We start from the raw sequence: 26197 nt of genomic DNA on the forward strand, positions 1-26197 counted from the left end.
AGATCGTCATATTTTACCTATACATCTTCTGAAGTTGATCGTTTTTGGTAGTCCTGACTTTTCGAGTAGAAGTGTCAAATGATTTAAATAAAACTGAATGTGTTTCCCTAGAGAAATTCCTGACATACCACCCAAGGAGGTTAGGTTGTAGGTCGAAATTAAAATTTAAAAGGGCAGCATGATAAAAAGATTTCAAATCAGTAAGATCAAAAGAAATACTGAGCAGTTCGAAAGGCTAAGCGAGATGCACGAATGAGCAACTTGTACTTTTATTGTAGCGTAGCTGCATAACGCCTAAATGGAAGCTTTTGAATGTTACCTTTTCCTTTCTAGAATAATATAGATACTGAATTTTATTTTATCAAGAGTAAACCAGGAGTCTACGTGTAGTTTGCTTTATCAAGCCTGACATGATAAGTAAATACCGTTCAGAAAAATTTCAAGGCGTGTTTTTTTTTGTCCTGATAAAGACACCTGACAAGTACAGTGAAAGCACTATGAGCTCTAAATATGAAGCCAACTGAGAAACGTCAAGATTCAGCGCAGAAAACATTGTTATGTCGTTCTGTGCCGTGTTACAGAAATCGTCGATTGAGGGATCACTAGAGAAGAAAGCAGCGAAATACAATACTAAAAGGTCATTTGCATGCGCCTTAGTGCTTGACGCTTGCAATTGTCATCGTCTCTCATCGAAATTACAACCTCTGATTCATGGATGCTTGTAGTGAATAGTTGAACACTTCTAAACAGTTAACCAAGGGTGAGTCGGGACGTAAACAGAATCAATTATTGAAGATAACTAAAGACTAACGAAGGAAGCACATCTTTGCTGCCATATTCGATCGCACAGCATTCGGCCACACGTCTTTGTGATTAGGAAAACCGGAGCTCTAAGCCCTTGCATCATTTTGTTGTCTTCAGAAACGTTGACGTACCAATTCGTCATCGAAGATGTTCCCATCCTCATAATTCATTTGGGTCTTGACCTGACAAATACAAAGGGAAAATTGATTTATTTAGCACTTGAGAGGCTGCTGTACCAACTAAAGCCACAAAATGTTAAACTTGTGCGCTCTAAGCGTATGGTTTACACGTAATTGCGACTCTCAAATTTCCGTCGCATCTTTCCTATATGCGTTCACCAGATGCAGAACACAGTGAAAATCTTCACCATGTACCTAAAAAATGGACTATTTCCACCGCCTCGGTCTTTATGTTAACAGCGGGAGGTGTTCGTTTTTCTTCACCTAACCACGATGACAGCGCATATAATGAAGTACTTTGGAAACCACGCGGGATCTCATGGACCATTGTCCTCAATTCTCCTCAATTCAAGTCTTTCATACATTCGCCTGCATGCCGCGTGTTCTACGTTTGTCCTATCCATTACTCTTGTCCTTCTTTTCTGCACCTTATATTAATCCCATAGCGCCAGAAAGAAACCATATATATATATATATATATATATATATATATATGTACATACATACAGTTATTGTACAAGGCAATTTTCGTTTTTACAGAATTGTCATTTTTATTCGAAAATTGTTGAAAGCTCCAAAAAATACTTGAATGCCCAGTGCATAACTCTTTATCACAATTACGAAATCTGACGCAGACAAAAACTGTTATATTGTACACAGTCTCATAAGCACCTATGATTTGTAAGCAGGGCATTTTCAGTACCCTCTGAGAATTGCAAACATATAAAGTAAAGTCTACCTTTCTTGAATAAATGGATCCGCTTAAACTTTCGTAATTACGATAGCTGGTTCTGTTATTGAGCAAGTTTATTGGTAAACTGCACTCTAGTTTTTTTTTTTAGGTTGTAGATTTTCGTGAGCTTTGGCGCAACCTTTCAATATATGAGCAATAATATTGCTTTTGACTAGGGATATGTTTTCTGCTTTTGTTTCACCGAAGTGCAGTAAAATTTATCGACATCGTTTCAAGCTTTCGCCAGTTTATAACATTCATACGTTTCCTTTGGATAATAAAATCAGCGTTGGTTCAGCAGTAATTCCTCGTAGCATCGCCTCTTTTGAGAATCTTAGAAATTACACATTGTTGAAACGATATAATACAGACAAACCACACACATGATACATCCACTTGAAGCTCTTACTTATTTGTTGTCTGAAATTTTATGTGTAGTTGCGAAGGGTATTCCGGTGAAAATATTCTCTATTGCTGAATTTGTTGCGCTTGCGCTAAAGTAAGAACATGCCGCATTTTCCTGTGTATAATTCGCACATTTGTATAAGACGCACTTCGTGCCCAAAGCAGCCATGTTTACGAAAAAGTTCACGTATAAGAGACACCGTTGTATAAGACGTACATTTTATAATGTAGTACGCACCTTGCAACGAGGTACTACGGGGTCCGCATGTACATCTCTTCGTCGCGGAATGCCGAACTTACCCCAAGCTAAAGTCGTATGCAAAGTCCAATATTTACTGCGTAGTGACAGAATGACATGGTACACAAACGAAATGAAAACACTGGCTAATACACAAACAGGCCACACAACGTTAATAGGAGTCAACAAGAATTACCTTAGTTTTCATTCAGTAGCTCAGTCATTAGTTATCAAAGAGAGTTATTTTGGCCCTCTGCATGCTGCACACAATGTGCCCACCACTTACACGCAACGCTGAAACATAAGTACTGCGACACAGAACATCTTGTGCTTCTTTGACGCGAGTATAGCCTTCAGCTCGCATCCTAAAGACGGAATATAAGAAAAGTTACAGTGACGCTATCCTTCGCGAACGCCGGTGACGAGTAAGCGTATGGGTTCTACAGTGCACACGACGCTATCGGAATTCGGTGCACCTTGACGATTACACTGTCCGCATCACGTATCGTACTCAAGGCCATGTTCGCAACGCTGCACCATACCAAGCAGCCGCCGGAGTAGAACGCGCCATTTTTAACATTCACATAATATCTAATCACCCAGCATCGCGTCAGCGCGTACAAGCAAACATGAGCGCTTCACCCTCGATCACCCCGGACACTCGCCTGCAAAACGCTGGCGTGAGGAATCGCGGCAGCAACAGCGAGCGAAATGACGTTCGCTCTGTCAGTCGCTTCAACAGACACTAATTGGTGAGAACATAGCCGTGGGATTACGCAGACTGTGCCCCTAAAGGATACCGCTTTCAAGATAAAGCTCGCGCGACCGCGATACGCATGCATCGCAAAGAAAATCTAGCAACTGCCAGAGGAGGTCAACGCAGAGCGCATCCACCTACCTTCCTCCTCCGCGACGCTTCGCCTCGTGTCTGCATCTCCACTTCGCTCAAGGTTACCTACACCGTCCTCAAGGAGGCGCTGCTTTGTCGCGCAATCGCACCCTCGTACTTTACCCGGTACGCGATTTTCTTTGCATGCAGGCGCCTTCCTCGTTCACTTGCCTCGCGGCCTCACACACGTCGCGCCAACTTGAAGGGATGATCAGTTACTCTCGCGCGCAACATATGTACTCCGCACCCCACTGTTGTTGCCACGCACCTTAATTTCAGCAGCGGCGTTCTGACTACAGGTCACCTAGTCCCAAAAGCTCAGCGCAAACGTGAATTCAGCCCAAAGCAGTGCCTTAGAATGTTTTCGCACTGAACAAATTAATACTTGGCAGGTGAGCCGTCTTGTACCTTATTGGGCTGAAAAGCAGTCAGTATCGACTTGATTTTGGGTACAACATACGTGCTTCACTGCACGTATCCGCATGAGCTTGTTGGAATGTTCATTTTTGTTAGAATCGTCATACGCGGATGGTTGTTTTCTCAGTAACCCAAGTCGTGATACGCTTACTCGGTTTTCCCTCGGTGACACCACATCACTTGAATATCAGGATTTATCTCGCTTAGCCCTCCAGTGGGGATTCATGAGGTAAGATTTGTTGTGTTACGGAACCGTGAAAACAGGTGAACCAGAAGAGGTTAAAAATTCAGTGTGCGATTTTCGTCCGTGTGTTATTACCAGCACAGCGCAAAACACTGCGAAATTGCGCTTTGTAAGTTTAAGTTAAGCACCGCCTAATTTTCGCCCAGCGCTCCTCCTGGAAGCAGTTCTAACTACAGAAACGACGGCATGTCCTTCGAGATCTCCCTGTTGGCTGCAGGATCTCGAAGGCCATGGGAAGTACGTGTCGATCATCAAGAAATTGAGCAACCTTGGCAAATGTAGGTACAATTTTGAGAAGTTTCTAAGAAATTGGTGATCACGTTCGTTGGAGAGAGCTGTTTACAATATCAAGGTGTTGACTGCGGAAGGAATTGAACAAGTTTTTATTCAAAGCAGCCATCGTGGTGAGAGGTAAGGGCTTAGTGAGAGACAGCTATGACGACGTGTCGTAATTCTGCCAGGGTCATTGGAAAAATCATTTCTGTTAAAATCTCATCGCACGTACGTCTGGGGCGAAACAAAGATCAGCGAGTATAAATTCTATTTGCGAATATTTAAAACCATTGTAATTTAAATACATTTTAATTTCCACCTTATCCATATACTTTTTTTCAGACCATACCCCCCGATGGATTTCATTATAAGGATTGTACTGTTAAATTTGACCCGTTTAGAGGGGTTTCTTTTTAAGAACAAGTCTAATTTCATTTGTGTGGTCGTTTAGCTATCTCCACACCATTCTATTTTGATCCCTCTTAGAGGGTATCAGCCTTTAGATGAATGAAAACAAGCAAGAAAAGCGTTCCGGACGATGCTCCTTTAGTGCTACTTTCGGTTTTGCGTCATCTGCTCGGGTAACGTAAAAACAATTTAAAAAATCCACGTACTTCTTTTGCAAGCATCACAGTGAAGTGTGGTTTTCAAAGTTTACAATGTTGCTTTGCATACTTCGCTGTGTATTCGGACGCCATTGATTCCTAGGACCTTATTTATATTTGCTTTTTCTTCTTCTTTCTCTTCCCGCGTGCATGCTGGTTTGCGCCGGCAGTGGGCATGTGCCAGTAATTGTTCAGAACAAGTACACGTAGCCATCATGGAGCCGCGAAATCAGTTGCCTCGACTCCCGAAAGGAATGACTTGTCCGGCCGGCCTCTACAGTCGTTTTCTGGTACTCTTACTGTGGTATGTCTGAAATCCTTTCCGGTGTTTACTAAGATTTGTTCTTCTCAGTTCTGTTTGATTCTTATAGTCGAGGAACGTTAAGGGCAGAAACTTGCGGTAATTGAAGCGGAGAGCCGCTCTGACGACTGACGATGAGCAAGAAGGAAAAGATCGAATCGCCGCTACCTGTCCTTCATCTTTCCCTTTGTGGTGATTCCCATGCAAAACGATGGGAAACAGAGTCAGATGGGATGCAAACTTGCAGACACCTAATATAGAGAAACCTAAACGTGCTTAAACCTAATCGGGAGCAGCTGACCAATTTACCAAGATTGAATGAACACTGTGGCACTCACAGGTTGACGGGATCGTTCAGCTTGCGTCAAAATTTGGGTTACGCAGAGCCTTCTCCGTGCATTTTTAGGATTCAATTTTCTTGGCGCTCCTGACACACTCTATCTCTGCGTACTGAGTGCCGGAGCTCTTCTCCATCCCTAGTGTGGTAAAACTTCGGGCATACCGACATGGCTCGTATACTTTTGACAAGGACTGTGCATTAGAGAAGTCAACATCGTCATATACCATGAAACGCTTTTTTCTTCTCTCTCTCTCTCTCTCTCTCTCTCTCTCTCTCTCTCTATTAGCTGTTTACACAACGCAAAGTGGCTTTGTCGTTAGGGCATTCTGCCACTCAGCACAAGGACACGCGTTCGATGACAGTCTACGGAGGCTGCATTTTATGCAAGCGCAAGGCAGCAACTTTCGCGCGCACAGGCTTCTTTCCGAATAAGTGTTGCTGGCTTTGTCGCAGCCGCGTCAGATTCTAAACGAGTGGGATTTATGGAAGTTTGCGTTCTTCCGGCCGTTTAATTTGTGCTGCGCTCCGGGGAATCCTTTAATGCGTAATGTTTTCGACTGGTTTTCCTGGAAGATATTGCATTGATGAGTACAAGTTAATATCTACCTACTGCAAGCGGTGGCAATAAATTTTTATTTGAAACACCTATTTTTACGCGACAGTTTCCTGAAGTCGTAAAACTTCAAAAGAACATCAGCCATCAAGTTTACACAACTAACTCAGTCGCTATAATAAAATTGCTATTTTTAGCTCTAAATTCTCATGTAAAGATGGGAGAAAGCTTTTTTGTTCATATTAAAAATGATCTTCGACGATCGATCGATGAATCTATCTATCTATCTATCTATCTATCTATCTATCTATCTATCTATCTATCTATCTATCTATCTATCTATCTATCTATCTATCTATCTATCTATCTATCTATCTATCTATCTATCTATCTATCTATCTATCTATCTATCTATCTATCTATCTATCTATCTATCTATCTATCTATCTATCTATCTATCTATCTATCTATCTATCTATCTATCTATCTATCTATCTATCTATCTATCTATCTATCTATCTATCTATCTATCTATCTATCTATCTATCTATCTATCTATCTATCTATCTATCTATCTATCTATCTATCTATCTATCTATCTATCTATCTATCTATCTATCTATCTATCTATCTATCTATCTATCTATCTATCTATTTGTGTCCCTACTTTAGTCAAATGCCTTGCGCATTACTGTTGACGGTCTTTTTGTAATTATTTCTGTAGTAATTTTCTAGCTTTCAGCATGCCTGACAAGTCTCCCAAATTTTTCGCAACCCATACCAATTTCAACTAGTTTTACGATTATACTGAATTTTCTATAACGTGTTACGTATAGTAAATTCAGTTTGCGAATAACGTCAACATTGTCGTTCTTAGAAAATTGATTTGGAAGCCTTGTGATTATAAAGAAAACGCCAGAGACACTTTCATCGAACAAGCTGATACCGAGAAGTTCCCATAAAGGTTAGTATGAGAAAAAAGAAAGTTGCTCAAAAATTCGGTGTCACCTAAAAAAAATATCATCCTTGTCGTTAATTGTAAAACCAAGTTTGTGACCGCGGTGGTGGTGCCTCAGAAGGTAAATCATTTTTAATAAAGCGCATCTGTATGATTCAAAATGTTCTCGAGAGTGCTATAGAAAGGCTTAAAACAGGAAAGATCTCGTTCGGTTCTTGTTTGCGCAATTTTGCGAATGTGGAAGTTGACAGGTCGCCATGAGTACTTTCAGGAGTCTGAAGACGAAATTCAATTTACGAATAGTGATTGACTTCTGACGTAATGGATGGTTGATCTTGAAATTACACATTGTATGCATAAATTGTCCTAATACACAGTACACGTGTATATTTCATTGAATATATAAATAATTAACACCCAGACTTGAAAAGAATATGATAATCTTAATTTTGAAAACATTGAGCGAAACGGTAAATCCAACGAAGATTTGCCTATGCATAGCTCTAACGGTTTGTTGCTTTGTTCTTTAGATACCAGTTTTGGAAGTATCACTGTTTGTTTATAACCGGAATACTTATGTACTTGGTGGAGACGTTGCATTATACCTCCAGACCTATCTGCATAAACTGCTAGTGTACAGTAAGAATAAATCTGAAATATGTTATACAAGCTGCACTATGATGTAACCAGAACGCCATGGAGAGAAAATTCTGAAGTTACTTTTCAAGTTTGTCGTTCTTTCAACAAAGAACGAAGAGGCTTGTGTGTTAATGTACATTGTTGTACATTAAATGTAAACTACTTTACTTAACTTTGAGTGTTCAACGATTCTAGAGCTTATGATGAACACTGTAGTCGAACGTCTCAGCGCAACTGACATAAACACATTAATGCACATTTTCAACCTCAAGTTTCCGGTGAAGATAATTTTCGATGTAACCAATTCGGTTTATGTATAAATTAGAAATATAAAACTTGTGTCATATTTCCAAATAATTTCATAGGCTACAAGTACACAGCAAGCTAGCTATATGTTCGTACTTTACTTCAGTCCATATCGTCTTCCATAAACGTACTGAAAATAAAACACCTCTGAGGTACGAACATCCTTGTCTCTCAATTTGTGCGGAAAGAACAAAGATGAATTAGCTGTGTTAAAAGGAGAGAATGGTGGCAAAAGCGTAGTGCAAAAACTAATTTTCCGACCATCGCTGCTCAATCCCCAACTAGGGCCGCAGCTTCGACGCAAACCCTTTTATATAGCAGGCCTGTGCAGTCTGCTTTGTGACGTCATGCTACCTAGAACAGAAATTTACACTTAAATGCCAATGCCTCTTAGATAGCACAAGACCGGTGCAGTTCGATCCCTGATGCCAATACTACGTTTCCCGCTTACCAAATAATCTAATTGGGACGCTATTGAGTAAGCCCAACGGCAACAATATTGCACAAGGCCTGTTTACTGCCACTCAATCCTACAGGGATGCTCCCGAGTAACGGGAGCATCCCTCTATCGTATCGTCTGGTGTGACGCTAGGGTTGATTTTGACGTCAACCCTATCGTCACACCAACCTTGGCATTCGAGATTAAGGGAGAGGTAGCACGACGTCATGAATCGAAGACAACAGGGGTTTTGTAATCTATGTGGTGTTGATAAGCCGCCGTGGTTTCGACGTCCATGCTCTGGTCAGGCTGGACCGGGCAATAGAAATTTCGGTCTAGGTAGTACGATGTTATAAAGCAGTGTGCACAGGTATGCTATGCATGAGCAGCTGCCAAAGCCGGTCGTGACCAAAGAGTGACGCTAAAATCACGGCGGCTTTGTCGGGAGCATTCGATGCTTTCTATGGCATTCGGGCAAGATAGCTTGACCTTATGAATTGAAGTGCCCCAGCTTCTGGATATCTAGGACGCGTTATATGTCACGGCAATAATTTGATTATTCAAACACTGGGGTAGTGACTGTGATGTATTCCAATCTCGTTCTTTTGTTTTAGCGTGGTCCTGGCTCTCATAACCTTCCTCGTGGCTGGCGGGACAACCTACGGCCTTTTGAAGTTCTCCCGCACTGGAACCCCCAAACAGGAGCATCTTCCAAAGAGCTTCTATGACGCGGACGAACTTTCAGGGTACAACTATGATATAGTGCCAGACATACTGCACTTGGTTAGGTAAGTCAGCGAATTTGACAAGCCGAACACTTCTGGCTATGATACAGCTCTCTATACTATTCAAAGGGGGCCGGTAGTGAAATTATCGCTCCCTGTTCTGCTGAGAACCGAAGACACTTAAGGGATACCAACGTTTTTCAGCTTGGTTTAAAGTAAATCATTCTTTGCGGACCCTACCGGACTCTCCTGACGGAGCCTGCTTGATGATGCAGTCTGTGGAATGGCTCACAGCTAGGACACCGCTCTCAGCTTTAATACCCTTGCTTATGTTGTGGGGTCTCTCACCCGTGCTTTTGGGACAAAGGAACGACAACACAGTAGTGCAAACAATCACAAGGGCATTTATTGCACCTTTCATAGATCAGTGCCTGCTAGCCGAGTTGCTATCCACATAACATGCCGATGGGTGCGCGACAAATCTAGAAGTCTGACTCACCGCGACCGGAAGCGAGCGAATATGTTCGCCCCATGCTGGATCCCAACGCCTGGTTGTTCGCGTGTTCGGTCACGCCAACGGTGGCGCGTTCGAAGGCGGCCACGCGAGGCGGTCTCGCAGAAGCATCGGTCGCCGCGCGCGCGCCCGGGATATCCACGCGCGCGTCGACCAGCCGGGGAAGAGCCAGCCCGTTCTGCCCTGCGCCCCCAAGTAACCTTGCCGTGAGGCGGTGTTAGCAGCGCAACACTCGCGCCATCTCTCGCACTGCGCTTCATCCACTCCAACCGCCGCGGGCGCCAAGCTACGCTGCGGGCGAAGCCGCCCTGCAGGAGACGAGCTATGCGGGAAAACTAGACCTCAGGGGAGGCGTGAGAGTCACGCATCCCCACAATGTCCACGATGCTGGCCATGCTTTCTTTACGGAATTACATAGTGACAAAAAGCACGATACCTAAGTATTCTGATTGCAAGAAATATACACAATAACGAGCACAATTGCTTCAATGAAGCAAACCTTTTTATGCAAATTTTCGGGGTTTATGTTTGGCACATATACTTTAGTCGGTCTTCCGCCGAGCAAACCGCTGTTTACTGTTTCGCTGTCTCCAGGATCGGCCGGGTCAAGTATGCGCGCCCAGCCAGGATGTATTGTCGAAGCTAAGCGGGCCAATCACAAATATAGTGTAAAGCGCGGTCACGCGCGTCACATGGTTTGTGCAAAACGCTGTGCAGAGTTTTATACTTTGTTGCGTGGCATTTATTTAACCGCTTGACGAAAGCTTCACGTTCACGTGACCGAGAAATATGCAGAGCATGTTGTTTTTGTCGGCTGCACTACACTGTGTACCTGACAACCATTACTCAATATCAAGCATCTGGCAACATGCGGCGGTAGTTTGATATGTACTATTATTACTATTACTACTATGTGCTATATCTACTACTATGTACTATACTACCACTTATTACTACTACTAATATGTACTCTTACTACTGCTATTACTACTATGTACTATATGTACTATTACTAATATTACATATATTAAGTAAACGGGACAATATCGCCAAGTTTTCGGACATTAAGTGTGCATTGCAGGTCCCACATGTAGCTGGAAAATTTTGAGCGCATCACGGGTGGTAGAAAATTTGTCCTAATTTTTTTTAATACCTCACTTGAATCGCAAAGCAGGCTGGAAACGCTGAATTGTGGAAAAATAAATTGGCACGCTTAACGGCTCCCTCGAGGAACCGATGCCGGTACCGAACACCATGCTTTTCTTTGCTGCAAGCATCGGAATTTATTGCTGCAGGAAATGGAACTACGTAATGGCCGCCATGATGCGTCTTTGTTTTTGCATGTATGTTTTGGCAGTTTGCGGCTACTTTCTATAGCGCGATCAAATCAATTGCGGGTTCAACTCAAATCACGACTTTCTTGTTGCAAATTTGATGCAGTTAACTCTTCAACATGAATGACACGTCAAGTATTACTCTGCGATTTTTTCTTCATGATTACCAAGCTTGTAACGCCCTCTTGAAAGGTATTCGCTGTTAACTGCAATCATCTCGGTATCTGCGCAGGTACAATCAGGTAGAAGTGGACTTTATTGACGTGGTGGCCTTCCGCTCCATGTATCTCAACCAGCGGCCCGAAAAGATATACGTTCACTGCAGTCCTTGCGGCTTTCAAGGGAACTACACTCGCTTTCTGGAAGGCATCAACTTCACCTTCATCCCTGCTGTTTTCCCCACTGAGATTTTTGGCATTCCCATACAGGTAAACAAAATCGCTTCAGCCAGACTGCGTGAATCCCCTACCACCTATATGTTTCCCAAAATGATCACTAGAGGGAACTGTGGCGTTGCTATAGTGTCGCTACCATGGCAATGATTCATATTGGTAAATGTATCTGTCTAGTATTTGTGCTTTTGCCTTCCGACGTTCTTGCAGCGGTGTTTATCACGATTTCTTCAGTAGAATGTTTAGCCTGCATTAGTTTTCAGAACACATAAGAAGTATGTTCCGCGCGCATGAAGCCTTGAAAGCATTGTACTTCTAGCGCGATACTTGCCGACCGAAAATTATCAATTTCCAAAGGCGCCAAGCCACTTCAAGCTAGAAAGAAAAATACGCATTACGTGTACACTCTACAGTCTAAATAGTTGCAACCTTTAGGGTGTAAATTTGCAACACAACAATAATCATCATCTGTGTTGCTTGCGTTTCCTTTCGTGAAAACGCTGTGCTCGTTACCTTCCTGTCTAAAATGCTCTTTCGTGCTGATAACCCGCATGTCGTTCGTCACTTGGAAGTACCGGGCTCGCAGGGTTAAAATAAGGAAATGCGGACAAGACAGATGACGGCTATTCTTGTGTCACAAATATGCACTCAAAAGGGTGCAACTATTCTTAGAGTGTAAAAACTAAGAGAGTTCTGGGAACTCTCTCCAAGGGAGTAACTGTTTATCCCATATTTTGCTCCCTCTTCGAGTGTAGATAGACCCCCTTTCAGGGGGAGTCCTCCTGACGGAGTTTTATCACCCCACCGCAAGGGAGTACTAGTGCACTTTCACATAGTTCCGATACCCTCTCCACATCAGTAACAGTACTCCCCAGGACAGGTACAACGCGGCCAAAGTGGGCTTTTTGATGTGGTGGCATTCAACTCCATGAATTTGAAGCGCCGGCCCGAAAAGATATACGTTCACTGTCGTCCCTACGGCTCTGTAGGGAACTACACTCGCTTTCTTAAACGCCTCAACTTCACCTTCTTCCCCGCTGGTTTCCCCACTGAGATTGATAGCATTTCCGTAAGGGTAAATGAATTCTCTTCAGCCAGACATCCTTATGCCCCTACCACTTATGTGTTTCCCACAATGATCAGTAAAAAGAACTATGGCGCTGTTAAGTACTCTCCCAGACAGAGTGCTTCTACTCCTACAAAACGAGTACTTCTACTCCTCCAAGCCCAGTGTTTCTACTCCCCAAAACAGAGGTCTTGTACTCATTACCGAGAGATTTTACTCTTTCAAAGCAGAGTGCTAGTACTCTTTCTAATAGTGTGAAAGCTCTCGCGATGTGGAACCATGGTGATGTAAGAAGGGATTCGGGGTGTTTACATTTGGGGTATATTTGATTTCTTCATAACCAGCTCCTATACTTATGCTTGGTGAATTAGATGAAGCGATTGAAGGCATCTGGCAGGGAGCGCCGATTATGTTTTAGGCGCTGGCCTTTCTCACACGCCGCAACGTATTTCTGGACGGAGCGGGCAAGGCCTGGTTAAAAGAAGCGTTGGCGAATCTGGTCGAAGGTGCGGGAGACGCCAAGGTGACCTGCCATTGTTAAATCATGAAGTTCTTGGAGAACAACTGACCGGAGGTGCTAAGGAATGACGAGGAATAGGGCAGCACTGTCGGGGCGTACATTATGGCGATATAATACACCATGCCGGAGAACAGGCAGGGGAAGGGACGAATCACAAAACGAAGATTCCAAGCCGGCAATGATGGCGTGCAAGGCGGCATCAAGGCGTTGCTTGTCGGCAACGTGTAGCAGCTGAGAAACGGAGAAAACGCAAGCGTCGGCATCGGGGTCAGGGTCGGCGGGTGGTTCGTCCACCCGATAGCGTGATAAACATTCGGCGTCTTGATGTAATCGGCAAGACTTATACATTACTGCATAGAAATATTCTTGCAGCCGCAGAGCCCAGCGACCAAGCCGGCCGGTAGGTTCCTTGAGTGAAGAAAGCCAGGAGAGCGCGTGGTGGCCATGATTACAGAGAAGAGCGTTCCATACAATCACGGGCGGAATTTGAAAACCGCGTAGACTAGAGGCAGGTATTCACGATCTGTGATCGAATAGTTGCGCTCCGCTGCTGCGAGGAGGCGGCTAGCGTAGGCGATAATACGATCTTGACCCGGCATGTTGGCGCTGGGCTAAGACGGCTCCGATACCGTGACCACTGGCATCAGTACGTACCTCTGTAGGAGAGGGCGGGTCAAAGTGGGCCAGTTTAGGTGGCATGGTGAGAATGTTGGTGAGCTGGGCAAACACGGCAGTTTTAACGGAGCCTCATGTAAGCAGCACGTCCTTCTTCAGAAGATCAGTAAGAGGTCGGGCAATCGCTGAGAAGCCTTTAACGAAGCGTCGGATGCAGGAGCAGAGCCCTACAAAACTTCGCACGTCTTTGACAAACGGAGGTACAGGAAAAGACGTGGCAGCACGAATTTCCTGTCTCGTTGAATAACGGAAGCGTGGGCGAAGTGGTCCAGCACTGTAACCTGCGGACGACCGAAGTGTCATTTCGATGAATTTAGTTGCAGCCCAGCCTCGCGGAAGACTTGAAGAACAGCTTATAAGCGCTCAAGGTGTGTTTCAAATATAGGTGAACATACGAGAACGTCATATAGGTAGCAAAGACATGTTGACCATTTGAACCCGTGAAGTAAAGAGTCCATCATAGGTTCGAACGTTGCTGGGGCGTTGTACAGACCGAATGGCATAACTTTGAATTGATATAAGCCACCAGGGGCGACGAACGGGGTCCTTCTTTGGTCCTTTTCATCCGGAGAAGTTTGCTAATAAACAGGCCGAAGGTCTCTTGATGAAAAGTATTTGGCATCATGGAGACAATCTAGGGCGTCGTCAATGTGAGTCAAAGGGTAGGCGTCTTTCTTTGTATTGAGGTTTAGGTGACGATAATCTACGCAGAAACGCCCTGTGCCTCTTTCTTTTTTACATGTACCATGGAAGACGCCCAAGGGCTCGACGTCGGTTGAACAATACCTTTGGCAAGCATCTTGTTCTCTTCATCTTGAATAACGCTATGCTCTGAAGTAGAAACTCGATATGGCCGCCGATGAGTAGGAATGGCATCACCAGTATTTATGTGATGCTTAACAATTGAAGTCTGGTCTAATTGGCGATTGTTGAGGTCGAAGATGTCGTGGTAGGAACCCAAAAGGCGGCACTGAGGCGCTGCTTGTTCAGGCAATAGGTCCACAGCAATCATGGGACGAAATGTTGCGTCAGGGCAAATAGCACCCTCTGGACATAGTGAAGAACCTGAGCAGACGTCAATTTAAAACGTCGTGATGTGGTCATCACCTATAGCACGCTGAATTGCAATCGATATGCCTTGGGGTATAATTTCCTTAGTCAGGCCAAAATTGACGACGGGGAGGCATGTCCGGTTATCAGCGACGGTGATGACGGAGAAGGGCACAGTGATTTTGCGTATTAAAAGGACATCAGGTACAGGTGTGACAACGTAATCACCATCGGGCAAAGGGAAAGATGATAGCAAATCGACGAAAGTCGTGGCTTTAGGCGGCAGGCGGATGAAGATGGTCGTACTAAAGTTGTTCGCCAGTTCGGCACGAATATGAGCGAGCAGAGGAAGTTCGAGGCAAACGGTACCGGCGGAACAGTCGATCAAAACTGAATGCGCCGTAAGAAAGTCCAGTCCGAGGATTTGGTCATGGGGACAATTGGTCAGCACTGTAAAAAGAGCAGGAACGTGGCGGTCGGTGATAGTGATAAGGGAAGCACACATTCCAGTGGCGTCATCAATGCTACCATCGGCCACGCGTACGGCTCGAGTAGTAGGAGGCGTGAGAAGCTTCCTCACTCGACGAGGGAGGTTAGAACTCATTATGGTCACCTGAACTCCAGTATTTATTAACGCTGTCAAAGTGACACCCCCCCCCCCTCTTCGCCGTGAACATGAAGTAAGTTCTGGTTAGTTGGGAACGTTAATCGAGCATTTCTACACGACGAAGACAATACAGCACTACCCCCAGGAGCTTCATGGTCTAGTTTTCCGTCCGGGAGGGTCCAGAATTGATCGGCGACGAATAGCGGCGCCACTGGGACGACGGGGACCGTTGGCGCTGAGGTGTCGGCGAACGAGCACGACGACTGGCATCGATTGATACGCCTGAGGTAGGAGGCATACGGCGAGGCGAGTAACGGCGCGGGTAGGCATATGGGCGAGGAGACGGGGAAAAGAAGAGCTAGAATACGGTGACGTCCAGGAGGTCCAGCAGTGGCGAGCGACGTGGCCAATGCGGAGGCAACGGAAGCAAATGGGCTTGTCGTCCGTAGTTCTCCACTCGGTAGGGTTGCGGTATTTGTGAGTCGAATACCGATCGCTGTGATTCGTAGCTGTCGGCGCCGGTCGGGCGTCAGGTCGGGAGACGGAGCATGCAGCAGGAAAACCGATGCTGGAAAATTCTTTCCGCACAACTGCCTGAATGAGCGAGATCGCTGGGGCTGATTGGTCAATGGTGGGCTCAAGTGGGCATGGATGGAACGGCGCAGGCCTTGTAGCCTCGGGCTCGAGGTAAACAATACGGGTTACGCACTCATTTAAGGGTGGGGTAGTGGTACGGTCGTTGCAAGACGACATCGCAGCCACGTTAGGGAGCCGGGAGCACTGTGGAATGACGCGGGGGCTTTCGGCTAGTTCAAAGCGGCGGCATTCCTTTACAAGGACGTTGATGGGGGACACATTGTTAAAGATCAACAAGTTGAACACGTCATCCGTGATCCCCTTAAGTACGTGGCCGACTTTCTAAACCACAGCCATTTTGACGTCGACTTTCCGGCAAAGAGCGAGAACCTCTTGCATGAACGGGACATGCGATTCAGTAGAAGACTTAACTCCGCTAGCAAGCTCTTTTCTAGCAGCCCGCTGCCGACCGGTGGGATTTCCAAAGAAGTCGGTGAGCTTCTCTTGAAAGCATCCTAGCTAGAGATCTCGTCCTCGTGTGTTCGGAACCAGACACGAGGAGTGCCGCCCAAGTAGAATAGGACATTCGCTAGCATAATGGTATAGTCCCAGCGGTTGTTTTGGCTAACACGCTCATACAGGGTGAGCAAGTCTTCAGCGTCGACATTATATTCGCCGGAAAATGAGCCAGGATCGCCGGGATCGGTAACGGTAACGTACATTGTCGTCGGGGTTGCTGGAGTAGAAGGAGACGAGTTTGTCACCGGGAGCCATGGCGAAAAGCAGGACGGTGCGGCCGCTGTGGAGCTCCGTGGCGAGGACGGGGAACGGCACCCTCCACCAAAATGTCAAGCGAACTAGGGATTGAGACTGGAAACTATTTACAAAGTATATTTACAAGGCGTAGCTACAGCGCTGGCAAGTTCAGCCATCAAATCCAGAGCCAGACGGCGTTCGTCGTCTTCGTCGGGGCGCCCGCGTACATCTGCCACAAGAAACACGCAATAGGCATGTATCAATATGCAGCAGTACAGATGAACACTAAAAATAACTGCGTGCGTAGACGATGTGCTCAAAAGCACTTGAAGATATTTATCTTATATTGTTCAAGTTCCTAAAAATATTCACATCTTACTGAATGTCGTGTAGCCGGACAGTTCGGCACAAAACTGTGTTCGTTTTTGCTGTAGATTTCAGAATGTACACTTCAGTAAACGTACAAGCCATTCAGCGCATTATTCTACAGCGAGAACGTGTTGTTATGCGCAAAGTTAGAACCAGCTAAAGAAATTAAGCTAAGCCTGACTTATAGCTAAGCTATATATTAGAAGTTGAGGGTTGATGGCAAACATGAAATCCTGCTGCTCAACATGCACCCTGGCTAAAAAATATTACTAACTTACTACTTCATTCATAAACTTACTCTTATGAATGTGACATAGTGTTGTGCGGAAATCGAGGGTGGATTCCTTGCTCTACACCTGCATTTCTCACGCAGGTATCTCACCACTCTACAGACGTGCTCCGTCTGCTAGCCCTGATGCGCTACGGAGGATACTACTTCGACAAAGACGTGTTCGTGATTCAGTCACTGCGACGCTTCCTACGATACGAGGCAACCCTCCACTTTGCGGACGGTGTCCTAATGGGAAACATGGTGATGTTCTTCCACAAGAATTCGCGCTTCCTTCGTCTCTACCTAGACACCTACCGCCAGTAAGTCGAGTAGTAATACTTTGCTACTTTACTACTACTGATACCACTTTCCCCCCTGAGAAGCGGGTTCGATGGTTCGGGGCGAATATAATTTCCCTGGTATAGGAGACTACAGCCAACATAACTGACTCTGGAGAAAGGACAAGAAAAGGCTACCGCACAGCGCTGATGCATGGATTGGGGAACCGCTAGCACGCCGCCACGATACAGCAATTTGTTGTTTGCCGGTTCGCCAGACGAATACCCAACTGAAGTGCGAACGTAGCAATAAAAACCACACGCAACAGGATTGTATATTGAGGTGGAGCAATGAAGGCTCCTGGTATTTAAGAAGGTTGTCTTCTAAGGCCCAGTGCAGGTGAAGTTGAGTTCTCAGTGTGAATCAACAGCAGGCGTGGACGACGAGGGGTGATTCAGAGAAGATCCAATGCACAAAAGCTTAGGCAGTCGATAAGTTAGCTAGTTTAGGGGTGCACACACTTACCCTCACACACACACACATAATTAAATAAAGAAGAAAAATACTGGGTCTTTCTAGGAAAGAAATACGGGATGAAGCGCACATAAAATCTGTGCAAACGTCAAGTGCAGATGCTTGTTTTTGCAATAAAATGCAAGTGGTTGGAGCATTTTATACGTTTATTTCCGCATATCTGTGTATAATCGCGCGTTAGCCGCAATGCTAATTCCATCATGGCGACGCTCTTACGAGTGTAATTTTCTTGGCCAGGTAATTATCTAAAGATTGTTTTTCATTTCAATTATTCTACTATCTTCTCGTAGGGACCTTGGGCAGGAGTTGCGAATATGTAAGAATACAAATACTTGGTCGCAAGAAATGCATATCGCGGCAAATAACATAAAAAATGGTTGTGCTTAATAATTTATTTTGCAGCAATAACTTGAGAGCGACCAAAGAAAATGGAGGTTTGCATGTCACTTTAGCATACGCTAATGGGGATGGAGACAAAAGCCTGGGCGATCACGAGACATTCGAGAAGTTAATTGACATTTTCAGTGGAATGCGTTGTTACTTCATATCACTTGTTTGCTCAATACAAAGGTCGTTGTTACGAGTGCCTTAATTAACTCTACCCTAATTGAAAGTGCCGTAATCGCCTTTGCCTTAACACCAACGGTCGTGGTTTCCACCATTAGTTCACACGAGGATCTAGACGCCTATAGCCTAACCACTATAATTCGGGCTTCCCGGGAAGATTTCCGGGTATGTGAAGAAGCTGATAATTTTTCCCTAATACTCCAGTTGTACTTTTAACAAAGAAGGTTGAAGGCTGGGCGTGTTGGTATAGTATATTAGAGACTCGACTGCGCAATATTTGGACGACACATATAGAAGACAAATTTGCGAACATTTTGCGATGCCAAAAATGATCACATCACAAAGCTGGCTTGGCATTGGTGGATGGCCGTGTTTGTAAAATCTTTTTGTTTTGTCGTTACCCTGCCCCCCTCCCTCCGAGCATCTGCCAGTATTTATTCCATTGACAAGGAAATAAAGCGATAGTTGCAAGTAGCGCTCTGTGGTGTGTGTTTCTCTTCCGTGTGTGTCGTCCAAATGTTGTGCAATGGAGCCTCTAATACGCTTATGGTTATAATACATTTGGTACTCAATGGGGTTTGAAAGAGTACTATTCGCGCAGCCTTATTGATTGGTTGAATAGCGTTTTCAATAGTGATGCCACTGTTTTGCCTATTACTAACAATGGCAATGGGGAATACTGTGCCCGGAGTGCAAGGCGCAATGCAAGGAGACGCATGTACAACTGGTTTTATAGCCAGAATTTCCTCGCTACAGCCAGCAGAGGCTCATGGGCCATGTTAGAGTCGTCTAGGCCGCCCAGTGGTCATATACACTTCTCGTATGCGTTCCTGACGGAAGTACTTTTTTCACAGCGCATCGTCTGCTCGACATTCCCACGTCACGTGTTCAATGTTATGTTGTACTGGTTAGATGAAGTTGAGGCAGGTGTGCAGGCCGCTGGAGGTGGCGCCATGTGCGTAGTCGTGAGCGTAACACACTGCTGCCTTGCCTCGGCTCGAAGTCTTCCGTATGTTTGCCACTTATCTACCCCCTTTTGCCTGAGGACAAAGCTAGATTGAAGACAGAAAAGAAGCACTTGCCCTCCGTTAAGTAAACCAGGAGGAAGTGCGCGGCAGTCCCGAGTTACAGATTATCTTAACTACAATCAATATCTCTTTAAAGAAATTGTTGCGAAGCACGTAGAGATGCGGGGGCGCCTTGTCGCTTCAACGGCTCTACTTTTCACTGCGCAGGTTGAATGACTCGCGTTGGTATTACAACGCGGGCGAGGTGCCCGCCAAAGTTCTCTACCAACCGCATCCGCACCTCGTCCATCGAATGCACTATGGCCTGGAAACCGGAACGGACATGCTAGGCGCCCTGTACGAGCCACACGCCTACCCGTACTGGCGGAACGCTTTTGCCATACACCTTCTGGCGCGTTTCCGCTGGGAGTCGCCATACGATCCCTTGCACGCCGCTCCCTTTAACGAAACTAACATCCGAGACGTCGACAATGCCTTTGGAGAGATGGCGCGCTCGGTTCTGTTCGGAACCTCCGCCTTCGTGCCCCCGGATGCGCCCATTCTGAGCCTCGCCGAGCTCGCGGCCAGAAAGGACCGGGGCGAGGACCTGACCAGCCTGCGCCCAGGAAATGAGCGGCCATTTTTTTACCCTGTGATAAACGCCACCAAGCTTAAACGCCGCCGCTGACGCAACTTCACAGGCAGATTGATACGGGGTGCTCTTTAATTTTGAATAAATTCAAAACATAAAAAAGAGTTTTGGTTTAGCGAACCGGGACAGCGTGTCTAGACTGAAGTGTTGTCATGTATATTGTGTAAAATGTTTGATGAGGTTTTGCAGCGACAACGGCTAGTGGTTGACTCCCTCGCGTTTTATTATGTCTACCGGAGCTAACCGCCTTCTATTGCCGAAAAACTACATGAAATGGTCAATTTCCTTTTTTCTGTCGCCTTATATATGCTGAAGCTACGCAACTTTTGCTACTTGCGTACAAGACGTGTAACGTCGATGTTCCTATCGATGCATTTGCAGTGACTCCGGTGGACAGTTCTCCTGGTTTGTTTTCGGTAGCGTGTAGACCACCTACAGAAGCGAGACAAATCAAGGGCAGAAACAACGTCCGAGAAGTTAGGGCTTTTTCCGCAGGTTTCTTAAAAAACAAAGCGTTCTACCTGTGAAAAACATTACAGTGAAGGAACTATAGGTGGCGCGAATGTCGTTTACTCGAATTTCTTTTCAGCATCACCACTCATTTCATCTTGCTGCGCGTTTTTTTGACCAATGCTCTCAAACTAAAGCGCTTTCCAGGCATAGTCAAAAGCCCAGTGACTTCTTGAGGCACTCCAGAAAACGAAGAAGAAAAAAGCAAGCCACTACCTTTGCCATTTTAGCCTACTTGTGGTTAGAAATATTCTAAACTTTGTTGAAATCTGTGCCTAATATAATTTCTTCGGGATCGTCGTCGTCTTCGAGGCTTTCGTGATCGTCGTATTTCATCTATACATCTTCTGAAGTTGCTTGTTTTTGCTACATCTGGCCTTTCGAGTACAAGGGTCAAAGCGTTTACATAAACCTGAAGGTTTTTCCCTAGTGAAGTTCTTGAGGTATTACATAAGATGTTTAGGTTGCAGATTGCAAATACTTTAATATGGCAAGAAAAGAAAGAAGAGACAACACAACAAATCAGTAAGGGTAATACAACGAAGAAAAAAGGAAAAAGAAATACGGAAAGAAATACTCAGGAAATTGAACGGAGAAATGATATGTACGAATGACGAACTTGTACTTTATTTATTTATTTATTTATTTATTTATTTATTTCAGAATACTGCAGGCCAACAGTTATGGCCCATGCAGGAGGGGCTACAAAAGGCATGTAAATACACTGTGACATAAAAAAGGAAAAATAAAAAGAAAGAACGGCACTTTAACAGATTGCCGCTAATAGACAAGCAGAAAAATATATATACAACATGTACATATTCATTCATATATATACGCATACGTACATATACAGCACTCATTCACTCAAACAAATGCTCTTCTAGAGCTTTAACAAAATTAGGGGACTGGAAGATGGCCCCTGGAAGACAGTTCCAGTCGGAAACGGTCCTCGGGAAAAAACTGTGTTTGAATGTTTCAGTTCTTGCAAAAATTGGTTCCAGTAAATGACTTCCTGTGTGGTGTGTTCGTCTAGACGATAACTGTTTAAGTTCTGCGGGATGCGAAATGTTTAGTTTATGTGCTAAAAGGTTAAACAGGAACAACAAACAGGACATTTTCCTACGTACTTGAAGTAGTTGGATGTTATTTGTTTTCATTAGTGTCGTAGGTGAATCAAGCCTTCTCTATTTGTTATAAATGAACCTAATCGCTTTCCTTTGCACCATCTCAAGCTGGTAAATGTCCTTCTTTATGAACGGGTCCCATAAGACCGACGCGTACTCTAATTTTGATCTGATGAATGTTATGTATGCAAGACGTTTAAGCTTACTTGGAGCGCCTCTAAGCTTCCGCCTCAGAAAGCACAGCTTGGAAAATGATGAGGAACAAATGTCTGCAATAGGCGCAGACCAGGTTAAATCATTTGTTATTGTAACCCCTAAGCATTTATGATGTGTGACCTCCATAATAGAATGATTTAGAAGACTGTAAGAGAAAGGAGAAACCTGTTTTTCGCGCGAAATTCGCAAAAGGACAGTTTTACCTAGGTTAAGTTGCATATTCCATTTAAGGCACCATTGATGAACAGCTAATAGTGAGTTTTGTAAGAGCTAATGATCATTACGCTCGTTTATGCTCTTGAAGAGAATGCAGTCATCTGCAAAAAGCTTGACAGAGACATTTTCGGAAATAGCAGCCGGCAAATCATTAATATAAATTAAGAAGAGCAGCGGGCCTAAAACGCTTCCTTGGGGTACTCCTGACGTAACTGGAAGCACTTCAGAGTTACAACCATTAACCTCTACGTACTGTGTCCTGTGTTTTAAATAAGCATTAATCCAATTACCAAGGTAAGTAGGGACGCCAATACTTTCCAGTTTATAAATAAGTTTACTGTGGGGAACTGTGTCAAATGCCTTGCGGAAATCTAAAATAAGTACACCAATCTGCCCTGATTTATCAAGCACAACAGAAAAATCATGAATTGTTGTAACTGTCTGTGTCACAGGGGACATTTCTTTCCGAAAGCCATGCTGTGCAGGTGATAAAATGTTATTTTCAGCAAGATAGGAGTTAAGATAACCCGATACTATGTGTTCAAGCAGCTTGCAACAAGAGGAAGTGATTGAGATTGGTCGATAATTAGAAATGCTTAGCTTGTCCCCTTTTTTTAGAATTGGCACGACGCGGGCCATCCTCCAGTCCTCCGGCACATCTCCCGAAAGTAACGAGACTTGAATAATAATATTTGGGGTTTTACGTGCCAAAACCACTTTCTGATTATGAGGCACGCCGTAGTGGAGGACTCCGGAAATTTTGACCACCTGGGGTTCTTTAACGTGCACCTAAATGTAAGCACACGGGTGTTTTCGCATTTCGCCCCCATCGAACGAGACTTGAAAGATCCTCGTTAAGAAAACAGATACCTGTGCTGCAAAACGCTTCAGAAAGGCATTTGGAAGCCCATCGGGACCCTCGGATTTTTTTCTGCGAGTTTACGCAGCATAGACACAACACCGTTCACAGAGATAGTTGGTACGTCCCTGGGATCTTCAACTGGAATTCTAGCTGCGGTTGTCCGTTCCATAAGGAACACGCTTTGAAAATACGGGTTAAAACCTTGCGCTATGATCATGGAGTCGGTTACAACGCTGTTATTAACTCGAATTTCGGTCAAGTGCTCAGTCCTGCGACCTAGAAAATTCCAAAATTTTTGTGGATCACTTCTGATAAATTCGGGGAGCGTCGTGTCAAAATAACGGGACTCTGCTAGTTCTAACTTATAGGCAAGTTCCTCTTTTAGAACCTGGAACTGTTGCGGACAAGGTATTTTTTTTTCTTCCTACAGCGCCTCACTTTACGTTTCATGTGAATGATTTCACGACTTATCCAAGGATTGCGGCGATTAATACAAACCTTTCTAAGGGGAACAAAATGTTCAATAGTATACTGTACTGTATTCTTAAAGTGCTGCCATAAACTGTGAAGGTCATTGCTGCAAGGGTTATCTAACTGTGATTGTAAAGAGTCGATGACTGCGTTATCGTCAGCGCGTGCGTAGTCCTTGATCATTTTAACTGGTCGCATCCCGGCAACAACTGACGAAACACAACTGAAGAACAACAGACGATGGTCCGAGATTCCAGCTTCAACACTAAGCACTCCATCAAAAAAGGTTTGACTAACAAAGAAAAGGTCCAAGACAGATGTCTCTCTGGTGTATGCATGAACGGTTTGCTTAAGGTTTAAAGAAAACATCAGATCAAGAATAATATCACATGAGGCAGACAGGCCATAATACGGTTTATCCCAATCAATAGCAGGGAAATTAAAATCACCGGTAATAATTAAGTTCCGGTTTTGGTAAGGCAGCAAGCGGTCAAATAAACTATACATGAAAGAATCCGCTGCATCAGGTGCACGATACACAGCGCAAAGAAAAAAAGTGAGACCATGCGCAGTAACGTGCAACAACAAACTTTCATGCTGATCAATTTGTTCAAGCAGCGTTACGCTTACTGCACGTTTCGCAATCGGCTCGAAGTCTTCCGTATGTTTGCCACTTATCTACCCCCTTTTGCCTGAGGACAAAGCTAGATTGCAGACAGAAAAGAAGCACTTGCACTCCGTTAAGTAAACCAGGAGGTAGTGCGCGGCAGTTCCGAGTTACAGAGTATATTAACTACATTCAATATCTCTTTAAAGAAATTGTTGCGAAGCAAGTAGAGATGCGGGGGCACCTTGTCGCTTCAACGGTTCTAATTTTCACTGCGCAGGTTGAATGACTCGCGTTGGTATTACAACGCGGGCGAGGTGCCCGCCAAAGTTCTGTTCCAACCGCATCCTCATCTCGTCCATCGAATGCACTATGGCCTGGAAACCGGAACGGACATGCTAGGCGCCCTGTACGAGCCACACGCCTACCCGTACTGGCGGAACGCTTTTGCCATACACCTTCTGTCGCGTTTCCGCTCGGAGTCGCCATACGATGCTTTGCACGCCGCTCCGTTTAACGAAACTAACATCCGAGACGTCGACAATGCCTTTGGAGAGATGGCGTGCTCGGTTCTGTTCGGAACCTCCGCCTTCGTGCCCCCGGATGCGCCCATTCTGAGCCTCGCCGAGCTCGCGGCCAGAAAGGACCGGGGCGAGGACCTTACCAGCGTGCGCCCAGGAAATGAGCGGCCATTTTTTTACCCTGTGATAAACGCCACCAAGCTTAAACGCCACCGCTGACGCAACTTCACAGGCAGATTGATACGGGGTGCTCTTTAATTTTGAATAACTTCAAAACTAAAAAAAGTGTTTTGGTTTAGCGAACCGGGCCAGCGTGCCTTGACTGAAGTGTTGTGATGTATATAGTGTAAAATGTTTGAGTTTTTGCAGCGACAGCGGCTAGTGGTTGACTCCCTCGCGTTTTTTTATGTCTACCGGAGCTAACCGCCTTCTATTGCCGAAAAACTACATGAAATGGTCAGTTTCCTTTTTCCTGTGGCCTTATATGTGCTGAAGCTACGCAACTTTTGCTACTTGCGTACAAGACATGTAACGTCGATGTTGCTATCGATGCATTTGCAGTGACTCCGGTGGACAGTTCTCCTGGTTTGTTTTCTGTAGCGTGTAGACCACCTACAGAACCGATACAAATCAAGGGCAGAAACAACGTCCGAGTAGTTAGGCCTTTTTCTGCAGGCTTCTTAAAAAAGGAAGCGTTCTTCCTGTGAAATACATTACAGTGAAGGAACTATAGGTGGCGCGAATGTCGTTTACTCGAATTTCTTTTCGGCATCACCACTCATTTCGTCTTGCTGCGCGTTTTTTGACCAATGCTGTCAAACTAAAGCGCTTTCCAGGGATAGTCAAAAGCCCAGTGACTTCTTGAGGCACTCCTGAAAACGAAGAAGAAAAACGCAAGCCACTACCTTTGCCTATTTAGCCTACTTGTGGTTAGAAATATTCTACACTTTGTTGAAATCTGTGTCTAATATACTTTCTTCGGGATCGTCGTCGTCTTCGAGACTGTCGTGATCGTCGTATTTTATCTATACATCTTCTGAAGTTGCTTGTTTTTGCTACATCTGGCCTTTCGAGTACAAGGGTCAAAGCGTTTAAATAAACCTGAAGGTTTTTCCCTAGCGAAGTTCTTGACGTATTACATAAGATGTTTAGGTTGCAGATTGCAAATACTTTAATATGGCAAGAAAAGAAAGAAGAGACAACACAACAAATCAGTAAGGGTAATACAACGAAGAAAAAAGGAAAAAGAAATACGGAAAGAAATACTCAGGAAATTGAACGGAGAAATGATATGTACGAATGACGAACTTGTACTTTTAACGCCGCATAGCTGCACAAAGTATGAATAGAAGTTTTTCAATGTTATCTTTTTTTTTCTGCAATAATAAAGACAGAATTTCTTTTCCTCAGAGCAAACCTGAAGTCTGAGAGTTATTTGCTTTATCAAGCA

At 44.7% G+C, this 26197-nt stretch overlaps 1 protein-coding gene across 1 annotated transcript; it reads left to right on the top strand.

Annotated features, from left to right (window-relative positions):
• Positions 1–4987: 4987 nt before the first annotated feature.
• LOC142558144 (uncharacterized) lies at positions 4988–20340 on the top strand. Its single transcript, XM_075670303.1, has 5 exons — positions 4988–5091; positions 8938–9111; positions 11129–11324; positions 17281–17498; positions 19794–20340. Exons 1-5 carry the CDS (start codon positions 5003–5005, stop codon positions 20251–20253), a joined length of 1137 nt encoding a protein of 378 aa, XP_075526418.1. The 5' UTR covers positions 4988–5002; the 3' UTR covers positions 20254–20340.
• The last annotated feature ends 5857 nt before the right edge of the window (positions 20341–26197 follow it).

This window comes from Dermacentor variabilis, chromosome 9 (assembly GCF_050947875.1).
Source record: "Dermacentor variabilis isolate Ectoservices chromosome 9, ASM5094787v1, whole genome shotgun sequence".
NCBI lineage: Eukaryota > Metazoa > Arthropoda > Arachnida > Ixodida > Ixodidae > Dermacentor > Dermacentor variabilis.

Coding starts and splice junctions, on each gene's coding strand:
- LOC142558144 (XM_075670303.1), top strand. CDS start 5,003: ATGGAGCCGCGAAATCAGTTGCCTCGACTCCCGAAAGGAATGACTTGT. Junction 11,325..17,280: donor TTTTTGGCATTCCCATACAG/GTAAACAAAATC, acceptor TTTCTCACGCAG/GTATCTCACCACTCTACAGA. Junction 17,499..19,793: donor TACCTAGACACCTACCGCCA/GTAAGTCGAGTA, acceptor TTCACTGCGCAG/GTTGAATGACTCGCGTTGGT.